Source organism: Sceloporus undulatus, chromosome 1 (assembly GCF_019175285.1).
Source record: "Sceloporus undulatus isolate JIND9_A2432 ecotype Alabama chromosome 1, SceUnd_v1.1, whole genome shotgun sequence".
NCBI classification, from domain to species: Eukaryota; Metazoa; Chordata; class Lepidosauria; order Squamata; family Phrynosomatidae; genus Sceloporus; species Sceloporus undulatus.
In genome coordinates this window covers 293,768,168-293,789,185 of record NC_056522.1, presented here as the reverse complement: position 1 = coordinate 293,789,185, position 21,018 = coordinate 293,768,168, and the positions used below count along the sequence as shown (strand labels likewise).

The 21,018-nt window shown below is 42.6% G+C and overlaps 1 protein-coding gene across 5 annotated transcripts in view; it reads right to left on the bottom strand.

Annotated features, from left to right (window-relative positions):
- The window catches only part of TPCN2 (two pore segment channel 2), a 44,806-nt gene extending 27,094 nt beyond the window's left edge, over positions 1–17,712 (bottom strand). Inside the window, exons 1-8 of one of the 5 annotated variants that reach the window (XM_042476160.1) lie at positions 17,459–17,712; positions 8,801–8,862; positions 7,613–7,689; positions 6,200–6,377; positions 4,533–4,649; positions 3,580–3,633; positions 2,058–2,164; positions 720–792 (exon numbers count right to left, since the gene is read on the bottom strand). In XM_042476160.1, coding sequence (XP_042332094.1) covers positions 720–792; positions 2,058–2,164; positions 3,580–3,633; positions 4,533–4,649; positions 6,200–6,377; positions 7,613–7,689; positions 8,801–8,862; positions 17,459–17,540 — 750 coding nt within the window. In that variant the 5' untranslated portion in view covers positions 17,541–17,712. The other 4 variants (XM_042476169.1, XM_042476180.1, XM_042476199.1 and 1 more) reach the window with 4 other exon arrangements.
- Positions 17,713–21,018: the final 3,306 nt, after the last annotated feature.

Sequence of the window (21,018 nt, the reverse complement as noted above, 5' to 3'; positions counted from 1 at the left end):
TTTTGTCTCTCAGGCAGGATCCATGCAAAAGCAATATAAAGCCAAACCTTGACTTTCATGGATTTATCTTTCATAATTTGATTATTCGTGAGCTTGTCCTTAACAATGAAATAGTTTGGAGGTTTTGTGGAATTTTAGAGCCTACTGTGGAAAATCACAGACAATGTGCATAAACTAAAAAATGTAAAGAAAACTTTTAAAAAGCTTTGTAAGTGATAAATACATAAAATGACAACAAGTATCCCTGCTTCCCCTTCCACCCCTTGGGTCTCACCCAGCACTGGTCACCCTGCCACAGCTGCTTTTCTTCTCTCCAGCCACATCCAAGTCTACAAGGTCTAGCATGCCCTGCAAGAGCAGGACTTCGCTAAGATTCCTTAGCCCATAGAGACAGAAATACAGACTGGGTTAAAGGGGGGGGACTAGAGATATTTTCATTTTTCCACTTTTTGTGGGGGTCCTATACCCCAAACCCCAGCAATTGTGGAGGGCCAACTGTACTTTCATAGTTTGCTACTACTTTGCTAAACATAACATATTTTGAAGGTTTGTTTACTTACTTGAGCCAGGCAAAGACAATGTGTAAAGCGGTGGTGGAAGAGAACACAGATTTGTATTCAGGGAGAAAAAAACCCTAGAATTTTCCAATATTTTTGAGAAACAGCTTTTGGGGGGGGGGTTTATAATCAATCATGACAGTAATAATCTATGTTAGTTACCTTTGTTCGAGCAAACAGCAGCATGCCAAACATGGTAAACAGAAACAGGTGAAGTGCTAATAGCAGCATAACACTAATAGGAATAAAAATACAAATGCCAACATTAGCCCATTCATTAAAATGCATGCCAAGAGCAGGTGGAAAGACACCATAATTCAAACAAACCAGATCAATATGCTTTTTTAAAAAAAAAAAAAAGTGGGGGAGTTATTTTTAATTCAAGTAAGTGCCTGAGTAAAGCATATTTTTGTGTTCTTATCAATTCATGCCTAACTAAGAAGAGAGAGACTCGAAAGTAGTATATAGCTTCTTCTGGTCATGTAAGACTTCTTCTTGTTTCCTTCAAGTCATTTCTGATTTATAGTGACCCTAAGGTGACACTGATAGCCAGCATGGTGTAGTGGTTTGCATGTTAGTCTACAACTCTGGAGAACAGGGTTGGAATCCCTATTCAGCCATGGGAACTCACTGGGTGTCTTTGGGCAAGTAACATTCTCTCAGCCTCAGGGGAAGGCAAAGGCAAACTTGCTCTGAACAAATCTTGCTAAAAAACTGTGATAAGTTTGCCTTAGGGTCACCATAAGATGGAAATAACTTGAAGGCACACAACAGACCTGGTATTCTGATATGACCCTATCAAGGGTTTTCTTGGCAAGATTTGTTCAGAACAGGTTCACCATTGCCTTCCCCTGAGGCTGAGACAGTGAAACATGCCCAAGGACACCCAGTGGGAGACATACCCTGGTCTCCTGAAGTTTTTGTCCAACATTCAAACTACTACACCATGCCAACTCTCTACTACACCATACTAGCTATCTGACTTATCTCACTGAAAGCAGACCACAGATCTCTCCTTCTCTCCTCAGACTCACAAATCTGTGACTCACAAATCACAATTTGCTTTCAGCTGCTATGATGGAGGTTATCCCAAATACCTCCTTGAATTCCTCAACATTTTCAACACAGAAACCAACCCAGCCAGTCATTCAGGATTTCCCCCGTTTCTCCCTCTGAAATAGTTAACATGGGCTGCATCAGCACTGCAGAAATAAAGCAGTTTGACAGTGCTTTGACTGCCATGGCGCAACGCTATGGAATTCTGGGATTTGTAATTTGGTGAGACAGTTAGCCTTCTCTTTCAGAGAGCTCTGGGGCCATAACAAATGACAAATCCCAGGATTCCATTAGATGGAACCATAGCAGTTAAACCAGTGTTGAACTGTATTAATTCTGCAGTGTGGATGCAGCCTTAAAGTAGGGAAATAATGTCTACATTTTCACAGTATTTTTTCCTTTGGTACCTACCTGCTGGGGGGTAATAAACAGATTCTGATTTACCTTGTAATCTCTGGCAATGTCCTCTTGATGCTTTTCAGGGTCTTTTTCATCATTGAAGAGTTTTGAAGGAGGAAGAAGGGTCGGAGGATTCGTCGTATTCTAAGCTTCTAAGATTTAAGATGAGAAAGAGTACAGTATTTTGAATTGACAAAACAAAAACAAACCCAGCACCTGACCAAAATAATCAGTTGCTTCTTAATAAAGGTCCATGCAGACTGGTCCAATTAAACAGTAAAGTTTAGTTTTGCACAAACAAACACAACGTAGACATATACAACTTCAAGAGAACAATCCTATGGTCAAAGAGTTGAAATGACAGTGCAGTCTGCAACATGTCCAAAGCCCTTCTCAGCTCTTACTGGATAGGCAGAAAAAACAGAGATCACTGTGTGTGTTATTTTCTTCCAACTTCATAAGGTACTTTTCAATCTTTAAAAATTCCAGCAACAAGAGAGAATTAATTTAGACCACTCCTAGGTCTAAGTGAAATTTTCCCCTACATTGGGAACATGGTCAGTGGCTGAAAGGGCTACAGATGAAAAGCCTTTCCCTCCTCTCATACACTTCCAGACCATTCTCTTCTTTCCTTCCCCTAGAATTCTGGTTCAGAATTTTGACCTTGGCAAGGGAGAAGCCACATAAACCTCCACAGTGGCTGGAAGAGTTTAGGAGGTAGACTCCAAGATTAAATCTTCCACTTCAGGGTGAGACCATTATCTACAACAGGGGTGGGCAACTGTGGAAGGATACTTGCATTCTCTCCCTTGGATGTCCTGTAGGAGGCCAACTGCATTACCCCTCCTCAGAAGGTTGTACCATCACCATATGTTGTTGTTGTGTGCCCTCAAGTCATTTTGGACTTATGGAGACCACATGACCCCATAAAATAAATAAATAAATAGTACTTTTTGCCCCAAAATGGTCTGTAGGAGGTATGGAGGCATTTTGGCTCCCTTGGACCATCTTTGTTCTTCTGGGCTAGGAGAGGACTTTTTTAGGAACAGGTGGTGACTGGAAAATGGCTTGGGTGGAGGAGTGGCAAAAAATGTTCCCATGCCTCCTAGTGCATCTGGGCCTTTTTTTTTTTTTAAAGTACCCCAGGAGGCCCTTGGTGCAACACAAATATCCAGGAGCACATGTGGGCTGCATATTGTCCACCCTGATCTACAACTTCAAAGGAGGATTTCCTGTCACTCCTGTCACTCCAGGGACCACAGGATTGTCCTCTCAGTCTAGAGAAGAGGGAATCATTGTTTAATTAGAATGTTGGTAATGGAGTAAACATGCAGGAGGTTAGCTGAACAAGGAAGTTTTTCCCCCACAATTGATCTCCCACATGATGTGGCAAAGGCCAATTAAAAATATATGGATAATTAAATAAAATAAATTGAACAAATGAACAGAAAGAAGTAAAAGTCATTAACAACTATTATCAAAGACACATGCTCCTGCTCAGGACATCCTGAACCACAGAATGGGCTTATTACAATTGGAAAGAGCCCTCTGCAGGCTTAATTTTCACCTGCCATTCTCCCATGACAAAGCTTCCTTGTAAACAGAAGGACTTCGCCATGTACTGAAAAAACAATCACAAGATGAACTTCCTTCAAACCATGGCTTTCTATCTCTATAAAGGATGACCACAATATATGGTAAGAGAAAAACATAGAGCCTAGGGAGAAAATGAGGGGAAATGTTACCATAAGATGACTTCTTAGTTAACTTAGTATTCCTCAAAATAACAGAAGCTACTGGACAAAAGAATAAGTTTTCATATTATCCCTAGACATGCACACACTCCAGATGCTCTTAGATGAGAGTGTTTATGCAGACCCATATCAACTGTGGTAGGAAAATAGTGATCTCAGTGGAGGTTATAAGGGATAGGAGAGCCTTCTACCACCACACAATAAACACAACACTGTCAATCGTTTTACTGCTTATTGTTTTAACAACGTGTAAGCCACTGTGGGTCCCACATGAGAGAAAAGTGAGACATTCAATAATAAAAAGAAAACAGCTTCATTTATAGACCGCTTCATACTGAACTAACAGTGTTTAAGCGGTTTACAACTGTAAGTTAATTTGCCCTCAACAAACTGGGTATTCATTTTAACGACCTCGGAAGGATGCAAGCCTGAGTCAAGCTTGAGCTTTTTCGCTGGTATTGAACTCGCAACCTTATGGTTTTGAGTGAGTGGCTGCAGTCCAGGCACTTAACCACTGCGCCACCAGGGCTCCTATAAATAAATAAATTGTCTGTTCTTCCAATTTATTCCCAAACACTTCTCAATTCCTTAACTCTGCTTCAGTTTGTCTCTCTGCCTCTTAGGCTGCATCTGCACTGCAGAAATAATCAGATCTGACACAATTTCAACTGCCATGGCTCAATGCTATGGAAGTCTGGGAATTGTAATTTGTTGTGACACCAGAGCAGAGCTCACACACATTCTCTCTCTCACACACACACCTTACCTCATCACAGGAAGAGCTCAGAGAGACAGTCCAGTCTGCAAGTGAGGCTATGAGCACCACGATATATGCCACCAACCACTTGGTTTTTCGAAATTCTTCCCATCCTATGAGGTAACTCTGATGAGGCAATACAAGCATGAACAGCAGTGAGGCCACTGTAACATAAATAAGAGCTTTTTAGGAAATGACTCTATGACTCATTTTCATATGTGTTTTCTGAAAATAGCCAGATAACCAATGGGAAATTTGAGGAGTCCCTTAAGTGGTAGATTTGCAGAGGAATCCTTTTTCCCTTCTCAGAGCCTTGAGTCAGAATCCATACACAAATATGGGCAGGGCATGGACACATTACTTTTTAGGACCACCCATGTGCAAAATCCAACAGGCAAAATTTTCTGAGCACTGGATACAAGGAGGGATAATCTCATGTGATTAACCACAAAGGCTCAAAACTGTATACAGCTGGTTAAAAGCTGCCAGAATCATTGCAGAGAATATTATTAGGTGCTCCCAGTACTTTAATATTCAGTTCTTTACTACTGCCCAATCTTTAACTACAAAATAAGCATCACAGAACATACTACATTTTTCTCTTTAAATTCATTAGAAAAGGAGTGGGATTCATGTTGACCTGCATGTCTCAACAGGGAATGCTGGGAGACGAAATTCAACAATATCTGCAAGAACACATAATTCCCATTCCTGTATCAGAGAAAGAACAGAATAAGGGTGAAAAGAATATTCAAAAATATTATGTATTTGCCAAATGTGAGGAAACTCTGATGAAGACAATACTGGACTAATGGGAATCTTTGCAATTTGGGACTTATTCTGCACAAAATTCACAGAAGCTCTTTCTGTATGTATGTGTGTGTTTGCACAGAGAACAGTATTTTCTGTGGAGAAAATAATATTTTTGGACAGAAATAGTTAAGAATTACACCCGTACAGCAGATTTATAATAATTTAGTATAAAAGACTGAGATAGAAATCTCCCTCTGTTGTTTCAGCATCCAAAGTGCTTTTTTGACCTTAAAAAAGAGGGCCATTTACCTCAACATGTTCCAGTAAGTTAACTATTTGCAGGCATTTGAACTCTTTCAAAATCACAGTAACAGGGACCATACAGAAATGTATAGCTGTGAAGGCACATCAATACAACTATGGAAGGCAAGAGATACCATTCTATTCTATTATCCTGCTGCAAAGTATAATCTCATGCTAAACCCTACTGAAATAAGTCTTGCATGCTGGTGTGTGCCACATCTGGTCAAAGTGGCTTTTGATAATATATTAGCATCCAAGTTATGCTACTGCAACAGCTCAACAGCCCATGCCTGCTGAGATGCCCATAATGAACCATGAATTGTGATGCTGCAGTGATCTATTCATCGCTTATTTAAGCAGAGCCAATGTGTTTTGGTGGTTAGAATACTGTACTGGGACCTGGGAGATCCAGGTTCAAGTTCCCACTGAGCCATGAAACTGGAGTCTGCAATTCTCTCACAGTTTATACTACCCTGCAGTTATTGTGAAAACAAACTAAAGAGAAAGAATTATGCTTACCAACTTGGGTTCACTGGCGGAAACAAGGGCTACATAGATATTAAGGAACAAATATACATACACCTAAGTAGCTTTAAATATACACCCTAGGGTTCACTAACCTTCACAGAGACATCCACTATAAAAACAAGGAAGCATAGCAGTTCAATACTCTCAGTTAGGCCACAAGGAGGCTCCCAGGCTCGTGAGCGGTGTCGCACATCAGACGTGGCAGTAAGCGAAGAAGGGGTTTCAAGGAAAGCAAGAGCAAGGATTAACGTAATGATGGCAATCAAAATCCTTTAGGATGCAAAAGAACATAAGTATGTCAATTAAACAAGAAGGGAACTGAAAAGGTTGGTTCAAAAGAATTATGTATTCAAACTGTCCATTGCTTTAGCATCAGAAATCATCAAAACTGATAAAAAAATAATTGAGCAAAATAAAAAACCACAAGCCATAACTTTATGCCTCTTTCTATCATTACAATGTCCAATAGACAGTACAGACCCAAGGAGGAATAGCAAAGGAAAGTGATGAAGAACTTTATCCTAACCTCTTCGTTGGCTAGAAGAGAGAATCTATGTAAAACAAGAACCAAACCATTCAGAGACTTATGACACTGGTATGTTGCAACAAGAAATAGGAGTGTTTAAGTTCATACCATCAGTTCATAGAAGATTTGCCTCCACATCAAAAGTAATACTGGGTGCCCTTTGGACATCTATACATCTTGTAATTAACCAAGAGATCATGAATATAGCTAACAGCACCATCGTCTTTTCTAGACATAGCAATACACAAGTTGCTATGTCCTCAACTGCCTGGAAATAGCAATTTCACACTGACTGAGGCCTCATTCCCAGTTACAAATAAATCAGTTTGCGATTCAAATCGATGGATCAATTTGACAGCAGAGTGTGGTTCACACTGCATTTGCCCCGATAGCATTTTCTTGTAAAATAACCCACTTGTCATTCACATTGACCAATGATTCGATTCCAAAGGGACCCTATTATCACAAAATCTTCCCCACAGTAGAGGAAATTGTGTGTCTATATTTATTTATTTTTAAATGTGAGGAATTAGTTTGTCCCTGACACATTCTTGCTGTTTAGTAGGCCTCCAGTTTAATCCAGAAAGGCTCATCTTATATTGTTGTACCTGAGGTCACCAATGATATTTCTAGTAACAGAACATACTTTGCACCAGTAGACACACACACACACACACCCATTGGCTCCAAATGCTTAGAGCTCCCTTTGTAGCATGAGTGTTCAACAGCTGGTAAGAGAGGACAGAAAATATCTCTAGACATAGCCCATCATTTACTTTGGAAAAAACATTGTCTAACACAATTATTGGTTCACAGAGATTGGTAGAAGATCGGTTTATAGGGAGTCCTAAGATGTGTAAAGAAATACAAAAAGGAAAGAGGGGAAAAAACAAGTAAAGGTTTACAGAACTACAAAAGGGGTATGGCTATGGACAACAGAGATAGTAATGCTAGTGTTAACACACACACCATTGCTCACCATTGACAAACTTCTGAATAATACCATCGATAAAGCCATAAGGAGTTAGAGTCCACGCGATGATTTATGGAACGATACTAGAGATATGAAAGACAGAGAAATAAATTCAAGTGTCACATTTGCTCTGTTCTTCAAATGTGGAAGCCAAGCCACATAAAGTTAAATAGGCCATTTCTGACTCATTGAAAGCAACATCTACAATGACTAAGAAAGTCAGCCAGTCAGTCAACCTTTATTAGGCATACAACAGCAATATACATTTACAATAAAACTTCAGGATTGTTATTAATTATTTGTTGTAAATGTTTGTTGTTGTTGTATGCCTAATAAAGGTTGACTGACTGACTGACTAAGAGAGTCAATGCCAAAACACATACTCTGAAAATACAAAGCAAGCGCCTACAGTAAGTAGTCATCTTTACTCCAGCTAATTACAAGAGCACAGGAACAGTGGTCCTTATTAGAAATGTTGACAGGTGATGCAAATGTCTCTGTTTACCAGTACAGTACAGTACCTCTGAAAATTTATAATTGGGAGGAAGGATGGGGTTTGGGGGGGGGGTAATTGTATTTCTTAAATTGTATGTTATTTTATTACTGTAATTCGCTTTGATTCCTTTGAGAAAAAATGGATTATTATTATTATTATTATTATTATTATTATTATTATTATTATTAAAAATGCTCCATCGCAACCCACATAGATTTGAGGGGCAAGAATTCTACTGATGCCCATGAGAATTTTTTTCATTATGTTCTGCTGCCCAAAGAGAGCTCCTGTAATTACCTAAAGCAGAAGAGGACAGAACATTTGCTTTGGCCTTCAGTTACCTGACACTGAAAAGTATGAAGGGAACTTGGGTTGTGGAGTGGTTAAATGCCTGTCCTGCAGCTACTCACAGCCACAGAGTTGTGAGTTTGATCCCAGGCAGAGCTTCAGGGTCTACTCAGCCTGGCATCCACAGAAATTAGGAAATGTTCTCACTGCCCCTCTCAGAAGAAGAAGTAATGAAAAGTAACAAAACAATATAACAAATAACTTAGTGAGTTATCTTTTTAAAAGATTAAATGCATTACTTTTTTAAAAAAAAACTGTAACAAGAAAAGTAATTTCTTACATAAAGTAACTTCCCAAGCTCTGCTCCAAAGGAAACAGAGCTAAATAAGCAGATCTTTTCCCAAATTTACCTGAATTGCATCTTCAATGAATACTACAGCTTGGTTGAAGCAGAGCTCATGGTCATCTGCAACTGAAAGATTCAAAGTTATATAGTCATTTGTGTGTTTCCATCAATACTACTACAATGTTTTTAGAAATCATTTTTAAAACTCTGATATCTTAAAGTATTCCAAAGTACGTTTTGCCTAAGAGGGCATGGTAAAAAGAAGAACACTTGGGATAGAAACAAACTAACATGAGCTGAAGACATCACAAAACATTAGTTAGGATGTAAAACCCGTTGATCAACATGTAGCAAATGCTGTACCTAACAGAGACTAAAGACTATTTATTAGTTTGTTTATACATTTATTTATTTTGTATCCTGCCCTTCTCCCAGCACTGGATCCAATGCAGCTTATACCATGGGATAATTAAAAAGCTGGCAACTATGTGAAGAACAGTTCTCAAGCAAATAAGCTAAAAGAAAGTGGGAGAGATACAGGTATAATGTCTCCATTATAAAAAGCCCAGTTAGTGGCCAAAAGCCTGTCTAAAACTGACAGCAGAAAAACAAGGGCAAGGGCAGACTAGCCTTCCACGGAAAGGAGTTAAGGCCCTTTCTTGTTCCTTTACTACATATGTCTGGGAGGATGGAAAGATTTCAAGATCTTAAAACTCAAGTAGGCTCACAGGAGTTATATGGCTTTTCAAGTACTATGGACCCAGACCATGTAAGTGCCTCTGTTTGTTCACCTTCATTCAATCATTACTGACAAAAGACACTGGTTTAGTCCAAAAAGTGTATTAACACTATGTTGCAACAACTTTTAGTCAAATTTATTTATTTGTGTCATATAATTTAACCATAAAACCCACAATGTGGAAAAGCCAATGAGCACTTTAGGCGAGAAGAGACTAAAAAACACATTTTTAAGACGACTATATGAATACATTTTTCACAGTTTTTCCCTCATATCACGCTTTATGAAGATGGTAAATTGTCTTAGCTGACACAGGTCTCAACCCAATGTCATGTTAGCAGCCCCCTGCTAGCACACAACCTTTCCCTTTTCTTCTCCCTGCTGATGCCCTTCATGGAAATCTGCACTGCAGGGTTTCTCAGACCTCTGCCTCAAATTCTGAGAGCATGGGGGAGTCGCAATTCCCCCTCATAGTTCCATTGAGAAGCCATTTCATCAGCTGAGCAATCCTACTGGATTCTGGCTATAGATTTTGGCCAACCATCAGCTAAAGTGCCCAGTCCAGTTGTCAAGCAATACTATGTTTAGCATTATCCTGTGTTAGATCATCCAAGTTAAGTATAACATCATAAAACAAACTGTACAATCTCAAGAGAGCCCTGAAATAAAAATGTATGTGTTCAGTTATCTGTAATGACTAGCTGCTGAACAGCAAAAAATGAAGTGTGGGACAAAATGAAAGCATGATTATGTTAAGGTGATATAAAAGTGTTTCTTTGAATGAGAGCATGTATGGTTTAGTGGTTTGAATATTGGATTAGGACTCTAGGAGACCAGGGTTCAAATCCCCACTCAACCATGGAAAACCTAGTGTGTGACTTTGGTAACTCTCTCAGGCTTAGAGGAAAGCAATGACAAACTTCCTCAGAATTAAATCTTACCAAGAAAACCCTAGGATAAGGTCATCGTAAGTCAGAGTCAACTTGAAGGCACATAACAACAAAGTATCATATTGATGTCACATGCCAACTTTGATCACAGACCTGTCAATGATATTTATACTGAAAATCAAGATTAGGAGAAACTACTATTGATATACTAGCTAAAGCCATTGCAGCAGCATCATTCATTGCTATTGCATAGCACAGACTATGACATCCACCACACAGTATCCAAAATAAACTAGTCTACTACCAGAGAGCTTGCTTTATCACTTGACTCATCTAATATGCTTTTGCACAGAAACTGGCCTATTTGTCTCCAACAACAGGGTGAGGACACATCCAGTATTCTTTTGAACAAAAATTGGCTTGTTTCTCCTTTATTATGGATGATATTACTTGGTCCCATGATAATGTCATCCTCAGCATTAGGTTTTCATACACTTTCTCATATTCCAATGTGATATATGTCATTGCTTGCTGGCAATGGTCCATAGCTTTTTACAAAGGCCATCAAGATCCTATTTTACATTGGCAGAGCATAAATCTCTGTCAGCATACTTGTGCTAGAAGTATGGGAGGACAAAGCTGTTCTCCAGGCACACCCTCTTGGCAAATCTATGGCCATTTGTTTGAGTGATGGAGCTGCTATCCAGCTGCCAAGAATGTACTGGACACTTCCTTGCACAACATTCAGAAAGGTGTTTATAATGTAACTCCCAATTACACATGTGAAAAGCTAATAATAATAATAATAATAATAATAATAATAATAATAATAATAATAATAATAATAATAAAATTTTATTTATATACCGCCTTTCCAGAGATCAAGGCGGTTTCACAACACAACACATATAACAATAAAAACCATTAAAAACATCATAAAAACAAATCATACAGTAAACAGTCTCACGCTAGCTCAACAATGCTGCTGAGAGGAGAGAGGAAGGGAGTACATCGGGGCCATCAGGGGTCAGGGTATGCCTGCTGGAATAGGTGTGTTTTTAACCCCTTTTTAAATTGTTCCAGCGAGGCGGCCGAGCGGAGCTCGATGGGAAGCGAGTTCCAGAGCTTGGGGGCCGAGGTAGAAAAGGGTCTCTGCGTGGTGGTGACATATCTAGCCTCTGGAACCCTTAGCAATTGCTTCCCGGCAGACCTGAGTGTGCGGGGCAGATTGTATGGAGAGAGGCGGTCCTCCAAGTACCCTGGGCCCAAGCCATTTAGGGCTTTATAGGTAATAACCAACACCTTGTATTGCGCCCAGAAGCGAATAGGCAGCCAGTGAAGGTTTTTAAGGACCGGTGTTATATGACTTGTCCTGGAAGTACCAGTGACCAGTCTTGCCGCAATATTCTGCACCAATTGCAGCTTCCGGGTATGGTACAAGGGTTGCCCCATGTAGAGCGCATTGCAGAAATCCAACCGAGAGGTTACCAGAGCATGTACCACCGTTTCAAGGTCCCCCCGGCCCAGGTAGGGTTGCAGCTGGCGTATCAGCCTAAGCTGATAACAGGTGCTCCTGACCGTCGCATCCACCTGAGATGTAAGGTGGAGCGACGAGTCAAGGAGCACCCCCAGACTGCGTACTGAGTCCTTCACGGGAAGCGTGACCCCATTCAGAACAGGTGGAACCACCGCCATCCCCGGGCCAGGGGAGCCTATCACGAGTATTTCCGTTTTCTCTGGATTCAGGCTGAGTCTGTTTTCCCTCATCCAGCCCATTACCGACTCCAGACAGGCAACGAGAGGAGAGATGCCATCCTTGGTCACTGAATCAGTCGGAGACATAGAGAAGACTATTTGGGTGTCATCAGCGTACTGATAACCCCGCGCCCCATGCCTCCAGACGATCTCTCCCAGCGGTTTCATGTAAATGTTAAAAAGCTACCAAGAGGATTCCAGCCAAATAAGTCACAATATGACATTACTCAAAATCTAGTGGGGGAACACTTGCACCTCCCAGAACACCTCCCAGGTGGCACCATAGTATCCAACCATCTTCACGGTTGACTGGAACAATGCTTTCTCAGAACATGTACCTAGAAATCTCTCCTCTAATTACAATATCTTGATATCATGGCTTGACTTGACATAGTATATACTTTTGCATACAGAGCATCTGCTGCACTTTATTATTTGACCATATGGAAAGTAATCACTTGAGAAGTTCCATGAGGATTCCAACAACTTCCATCCTACCAGCAACCTAAGTCTGGAACAACCTACAGAACAAAATCACTTTCTTGACATCATTGTGCAACCGTACAATGAACTTCTAAGTTGTTTCAGAAACCCACTGATTGCTACACATACTCACATGCTTTCGATTTCCACCCATCAAATCTATTGTTTATAGCCAAGCCCTCCTATACAATTGCATTTCTTTAGACACACAAGACAGAGACTCAAAATACTTAGACTTATAACAGGCACATCTCAAACAATAATATCCAACTAAGGATGTGAAGAAACAGTCCTTAGTGGGATTGAGCTGATGAGAGCTACAGGCCAAAATATTAGCCGGCCTAAATGTTCCCCACCTCTACTCTCACTGCATCTCTTTTGCTCTCTGTCACATAAAACTTCACTCTTGGTCAACGTTTCCCAGTGCCATTCAACTCAGCTTCCATTTCTGTGTTTGAAGTGACAGGTGTGCATACCAGCTAAGCAAAAGCTGACTCAGCCATCCATCTGCCACTTTGCTGTTTTTCGGCAGTCTGATTTTTTAAAACAGCATATCTCATACGCCTAGTTAATATTTTACAAGGAAACATTTTAAGTACAAAATAAGCTTTAAGGACTTGTGTGGGCTGGAGCTGAGTTATACTTAATTGGCATCAGCTAACTGGCCTCACGCAAGCTACCTTCTGCTACAAAACCTGCAGGTATGTTTCAACTAACTGCAGTCAGGCACTTCAAAAGCAGCCCCATGCCACTATAAAAACATGACATTTGATTCCACCCCAGCATCAATGTTCCTAGAAACATATATGGAAATGATTTCCAAATGGTACATTAGTGAATAAAAAGTCCTATGGGTGGATTTGGGTGTGTAGTAGAGATTTCTACAGAGTGACATCTCAAGATATAGCACTGAAAGACTGATCCCAACAATCAAAAACTCTCAGAATGAATCATCTACATGAAAAGCTTAGATGAAAATGCTGGCAGTTACTAACCTTAGATTTATTCCAGCATACAATGTTTTACAGAGTTCAAATGATTTATGAAAAGCACACCCAAACCTGAATGAGTTTTACATACTGAACTTATAGTGACTGGTCCCAGTGTACCAAAATCCCACTAAAAGCTTAAGCTATCTGCTATGGGAGACCAGTTGGGTTTTTTCTCAAATGTGACAGAGACTGGCAGAGCCAGCACAATGTAATAATTTGAGTGTTGGACTAGACTCTGGAGATAAGGGTTTGAATGCTCACTCAGCCATGGAAAGCCACTGGCCCAGGGCAAGTCACACATTCTTGGCCCCAGAAAAAACCATGATAGGTTTGCCTTAGGGTCACCAAAACTTGGGAACGAGTTGAAGGCACACAACAACAACAGCCAGGGGTTGGCACCATATTTGTGCCCATTGACTACAACTGTTTCTTGCTTTCATAGACATTTGCCAGAAACCCACACCAGTCCACAGACCACCACTTTGGGTAGTACTGAACTAAAACATAATGTAATCATAAGTTATGGGTATGGATCAGGATCGCTTTCTAACAGTACATGACATATGGAATCACTCTTTGCATGATCTCTCAACTGGCTACTGTACAACAATGTACTTCATGCAGACTAGGATTTAAGAGATCCAGGTTCAAGCCACCACTGAGCCAGAGAACTAACAGAGCAAGCTAGGCCTGGTCATTCTCTCAATCTGGCCTGCCTCAAAGTTTGTAAGTATAAGTGGGGAGAAAGAGGACCATGTATGTTGCATTGAGCTGATTGGAAGAAAGATGGGATCATCAACATCAATATTTTCATTTATACTGTTTATAAATAAAGGTTAATAATAATAATAATAATAATAATAATAATAATACTATTTCCCCCAAAGTGGGACTCAAGGCAGTAAATAAAAATAATTAATTCATTACTTTTGGCAGCACATAACACTGACTTTGTGTGAACGTACCAATTTGTTCTGAGGTGTCCTCAAGGAGGCTGTACTTAACTTTAAAACCTCTTTAGCTTGGCTACTCTTTTACTGAGGGAGTTATTTTTATCACAACCAGTTTGGCTCCATTTTACTGAAAACCATCAGACAGTTTTACTTACTATTAGGCTGATAGTTTCTAGCAATGACTTCATGCCAAAAGAATCCCCTGCAACACAAAAGAAAAGTGTTGCAGGGGTACCACTCATCCTAGCAACCTACATTCTGTGGCCATTGAGCATGCTGCACTGAAGAAATAATGCAGTTTGATGCTGCTTTAACTGCCATGACTCCATTGTGTGGAATTTCAGGATCTGTGGTTTATTGTGGTACCAGAGCTCCCTGAGGGAGGAGGAAAAATGTCTCACAAAACTACAAATCCGGAATTCCACAGCATTGAGCCATGGCCATTAAAGCAGTACTGAACGGCATTATTTCTGCTGTGCAGGTGCAAGGCCTAGTCTTTAACTGGCCACGCAAATCTCCCAAACCATTGGTGCGACTGTTCTGCCTAAGGAAGGACTAAGCCTGGTAGCCTAACTATGAGCAATCAAGGCAGGGCATGCCAATCACCTCAGGCAGCAGATTTCAGGAGGGGGGTAGGCAGCCCACAATCCTTTTAATTCCCCAGCCATTTCGCTCCTAAATTCCACAGTGGTTCCTCTTTGAGGACAGAGGTGTGCATGCCAGCTCCATCCCCTAAAGTAGCCTGTGGTCTTCACATGGGATGGAAAACATTATCCCACTAGGAAATGACGGAGCTGGCATACAGATATTCTTTTACCTTGCAATGATGTCACAAATGTCTGTGTACTGATGCCATCATTGTCATGTTTAGAGTATGACAGACAAACAAACATAAAGCAGTTAAGAAAAACAATCGAGAAAGAAACAGAGGAGAAAGAAACAGAGGGATGGCGTCTCTCCTCTCATGGCCTGTCTGGAGTCAGTAATGGGCTGGATGAGGGAAAACCGACTCAAACTGAATCCAGAGAAAACGGAGGTACTAGTGATAGGTTCTCCTGGTCCAGGAATGGCGGTTGTTCCACCTGTCCTGAATGGGGTCACGCTCCCTGTGAAGGATTCCGTGCGCAGTCTGGGGGTGCTTCTTGACTCGTCGCTTCATCTGACTGCTCAGGTGAATGCGGCGGTCAAGAGCACTTGCTACCAGCTTCGGCTGATTCGCCGGCTGCGCCCATACCTGGACCAGAGGGACCTAGAAACTGTGGTACATGCTCTGGTAACTTCGAGACTGGACTTCTGCAATGTACTCTACATGGGGCAACCCTTATACCAAACTCGGAAGCTTCAAATGGTACAGAACATGGCAGCCCGGCTGGTCACTGGCGTATCCAGGACCAGCCACATAACACCTGTGCTTAAAGATCTTCACTGGCTGCCTATTCGCTTCCGAGCTCAATATAAGGCGTTGGTTATTACCTATAAAGCCCTAAATGGCTTGGGCCCAGGATACCTGAAGGACCGCCTCTCCCCGTACAATCCGCCTCGCACCCTCAGAACATCTGGGCAGCAATTACTGAAGGTGCCTGGGGCCAGGTTAGCCTCTACATCAAGAAGGGCCTTTTCCACAGCTGCCCCAGCCCTTTGGAACACGCTGCCCACGGAGCTCCGCTCATCTTCCACCCTGGCCCAATTTAGGAAGGATCTTAAAACCTTCCTATTCAAGCAGGCATTCCCCGTTTAAATATCCTGTGGGCCTCCCTCCTCTTCCGTGGCCATGAGGTTGGGCTAAGGGGCTTTTATTGTTGTTGTTTTTAGACTGCTGTTACTGTTTGTTTATATGTTTTTAACTCCTGTAATTTGTTCGCACTTGATGCATTCTGTAAGCCGCCCTGATCTTTTGGAAGGGCGGGATACAAATAAAGATTTTATTTATTATTATTATTATAAGTGGAGAGCCTGTCCTCAGCTCTGCAATGGGAACAGACAGACATCTCTCAGCCTGAGATGTGGCATACAAAGTCCACTACAGTAACTGCAGCACAGCCTTTCATTGCATTACCTAATGATGAACCGTGTTTCTCCAAACTTTTATGAAGTCCCCAACCACTAGAAGCTCAATTCTGAAAGCCACCGGGGCATGTTTTATGTCAGAGCTTTGCAAAGTTACACTTTGGACTACAAAGCCTCAGAAATCTCAGGCATCTTGGGACTTGTAGTTCATAAAGATAGCTTTCCAATTTAATCTCCTCGTTGTTGCTTTTTCCCCCAGCCTCAGTGGGAAATATTTCAGTGAGCTGAGAGGGATTGCTTGAGCAATGCAAAGGGGAGACTTCCTGGCCTATTCAACCAGTAGAGTCTCATTGGCACCAAGCCAAAGTCACTGCAGGGGGACCATTCTGTATGGGCTGCGTCTACACTGTAGATATAATGTCGTCTGAGTCCACTTTAAGGGCTGTAGCTCCAACCTATTGAATCCTAGCATTTGCAGTCTTAGGTCCAAAACACACTGCAGAAACAACTTAGCTTGGGACCACTTTAACTTCCCTGGGAATTCTAGGAAACTGTACTTTGTGAGACCTTCCGCCTTCTCTGTTGTTGAGCTCTGGACCACAACCAAAGACAGTTCCTAGGATTACCTAGCTCTGAGCCAGACTGGGTTGTTTCTGCGGTGTGTCTTTGACATTCTCTGGAGCCTCTTTGGGGAGAAACCCACGGAGTGACCTCCCAAAGCCACGCCACCCGGGCCTTGGTCTCCTCCTGGCCACCCTGCCTAGAAATAGAAGCCCATGCTCCTGCTCCAAAAGGGAGGACGTTTTGCAATGCCCCCTGGGGAGGAGGAGGAGGAGGAGGCTGAACTGGAGGACGGGTCCGGGAAAAGGAGGACGCTTCTCCCTTCCCTCCCCGGGGGCTCACCGTTGCGGGCCCTGCGGGGGGAGGAGGGCGCGGAGGCTCCCTGCGGCGGCCGAAGCAAAGGCTGCCTCTCCTGGTCCTCCATGGATGGGCTCTTCCTGCAGGAGCAGAGCCGGAGGGAGAGGCCGAGCTCCGCCTGTCCGCCGGGGAGGAGCTGCCTGCTGCTGCTGCTGCTGCCTCTGGGCTGGGCTCGGGCTGCTTCCTGTCCTTGGGCTGCATCAGCAGCAGCAGCAACGTTGTGACTAACAGGGCTCTTTGTGCTCGTTATACCAATGGTCCCCAAACTGTGCCCTGGCTTTAAAGGGATTTTGGACTTCAGCTCCCAGAATTCCAGGCTATTGGCCAACATGGCTCAGGCTTCTGGGAGCTGAAGTCCACGATCTCTTAAAGGCACCACTGTCATTTCCACCTCCAACATTATTTCCCCCCCTAAGGTTGCATCCTCACTGCAGAAATAACTCAGTTTGAGACCACTTTAACTGCCCTGGCTCCATGCCATGGAATCCTGGGAATAGTAGCTCGTTGTGGCACCAGAGCTCTCTGAAATAGAAAGTTATAGCCCTCACAAAACACCAATTCGCCTAATTCCCTAGCATTGAGGCATGGCAGTTCATGCGGTGTCAATCTGGATTATTTCTGCAGTGTGGACGCAGCCCTAGGAAACCTAACTGGATGCAGAGAAGCTTAGTCTTAAATTTAAGAAAGTGGAATTGCAATAGCCAAATACTACTTTGCTGGAGCTTCTGGCGACAATCTGACTCTGGGCCCTTTCACGCTGCACAGTTACAGGACTCCCGTTCCGCTTTAGTTGCATGGCCACATCCCATAGAAGCCTGAGGCCTGTAGTTTGGTGGAGTACTAGAGAGCCCAACGGGAGCGTTGAATGTTGGGCCAGGATCCTGGGAGTCACGTTCAAAATCCCGACTTGGGCATGGAAACCCTCTGGGTGACACACTGCACAAGTCACACTCGGCCTCAAAGGATTGCAATGGCAAACACATCTTACTAAACAGTGGGAACTGGACAGTTCCCCTTAAGATCACTGTCAGCTGGAAACAACCCAAGGGCAACAACAACAATAACAAGTGCTAGATCTTTCTGGATGAGACTTCTAAATTTTTGTTGTTAGCCACCCTTGAGTCGATCTGGACCCATGGTGGCCCTGGGGGTGAGACATCTCCACAACCCCCTGTCCTCTGCCCTCCTTACGTCCTGCAAACCCATACTTGTGACCTCCTTAACAGAGTCAATCCATCTAGCATGTGGCCTTCCTCTCTTTCTGCTTCCCTCCACCTTTCCTAGCATTATGGTTTTTCCAGTGAGTCGTGCTTTCTCATGATGGGTCCAAAGTACAACCACCTCGGTTTTGTCATCTTGGCTTCCGAGAAAATTTTTGGCTTGATCTGCTCCAGGACCCATTTGTTTCTCCTTTTAGCTTTCCACAGAATCCTCAGCACTCTTCTCCTGCACCAAATCTCCAGTGAGTTTATTTTCTTCCCATTTATCACACGGGAGGAATTTCTCTTAATTTCAAATGAAAAGAAAGTGGGGCCAGTGAATTTACGTGAATTCAAATTGCATTCGAACTGGCTTCCCATTGCCTGAAAATAGCTTGCCATTGCCCAAAATTGCATGTGATCACCTCTCACACAATAACGTGAAACCCCACGATTGCGTTTGGACTGACTCCCCATTGCCCGAAATTGCACGTAGTAGTCTTATCACGCAATAACGTTAAACCCCATGATTGCATTCGGATTGCCATTGGATTATACTTCCAATTTCGTTTGTCTGATAAACTCCCTTGTTTCTTAACTGTCCAGCTCTCACATCCACACATAGTAATAGGGAATAGAATGGTTTTCTAATTCTTTTATAGCCGCCCTCCCCATTCATAATCTTCTGATTTCCTGGGTGCAGTCCCCATTCCTATCAGCGTTTAGTCCCAGGAATGAGAACTCCTTTACTGCAGTCAACCCTCCGTTTTCACAGGGGATCTGTTCCAGACCCCCCCCCCCATGAAAACGGAGGCTCGCATGTATTCAAGCCCCATAGTCTTGAATGGGGTGTGCCCCTGTAAGCACGCGGGGGGCACAGCAGGGGGACACCCCACTGAGGATAATACAGATCTCAAGTCTGCAAGAAAGGAGGGGCGATTGTGCTTCTATTTCTTCATTGTCTTAGGTCCAAAACACACTGCAGAAATGGGAACTGTATTTTAGCCTTCTCTGTCAGAGAGCTCTGGTGCCACAACAAACTACAATTCCCAGGATCCCCTAGCATTGAGTCAGGGCAGTAAAAGCAGTCTCAAACTGGATTATTTCTACAATGTGATTTGGACCTAGGTTGAATTTTTCTGGATTCTCAGTTGTCATTACTTTTGTTTTCTTTACATTCAACAGTAAGCCTGCCTTTTCACTTTCTTCCTTGATCTTTCTTAGTAGTTGTCCCTGGTCTTTGAGGTTTCCTGCTAGTAGTATGGTGTTGTCTGCATATCTTAGACTGTTGATATTCCTTCCTCCTATTTTCACTCCTCTTTCTGTGTCCAAGCCTGCTTTCCTTGCGATATGTTCTGCATATAAGTTGAACGGCAGCAGGTTAAGATGCAGCCTTGTCTAAGCCCTTTGTTCTAACAGTAGCCTCTTGTCCTGAGTATAGATTCCTCATCAGGACAATCTGATGCCTTGGCAATTCCATGTCTTTAAGGGCGTTCCATAGCCTTTCATGATCTATGCAGTCAAAAGCATTGCTATAGTCTGTAAAACAGGCTGATTTTCTTTTGGAATTCCCTGGTGCGCCCCATTAGCCCTGAACCCCGTTTGAACCTTTGCAGTTTCTCTCTCCATGTATAGTTGGAGTCTATGATGCAGAATTGTGGGCATAATTTTGTTTGCATGGGAAATTAGTGCTATGGTCCTATAGTTGCTGCAGTGTCTCCTTTTTTTTTGGATGGAGATGTATATTGGTCGTTTCTTATCTGTTGGCCATCATTTTGTTTTCTATAGCTGTTGACATATGTTAGGTCCAGTACAAACAGGCCCTCAGTGGCACCTTTGTCACATGCTAGGGTTGCCTCGGGGTGGAGCACCCACATGCCCCACAACCCTAGCACGTGATGAGGATGTAATAATGGTGGCGCCCTGTATACATGGGCGCTGCCATTGTTACGTAAGCGCAGCGCGGCATCCGCACAATGCCACATGGCGCTTACGTAATGAGTGCGCCAGTGGTACACTTGTTATGCTGCCCTTGAGGCGTAAAAAGAATCTGCTTTTCACGGGTCCTTTTTCTGCTGAGAGAAGGCGCGCAGTTTGGCAGCTGCAGCTTCCTTCCAGCGGAAAAACAGGTGCCGGCAGGCCACTGTTTTTCAGCGGTCTGTACCGCGCTTTAGTTAGTACTATAGCTGACTCTGTCAATGTGGACTGCAGCAGTTCGATTGGACTATCATTGTTTCTGGTGATTTGTTATTTGTTTCTTGCCATTTCTCTTATTGCAGCTTCCACAACTCTTTCTAGAATTTGGGATTCATCTTCATATGGCTCTTTGTTCCATGTGTCCTTCAT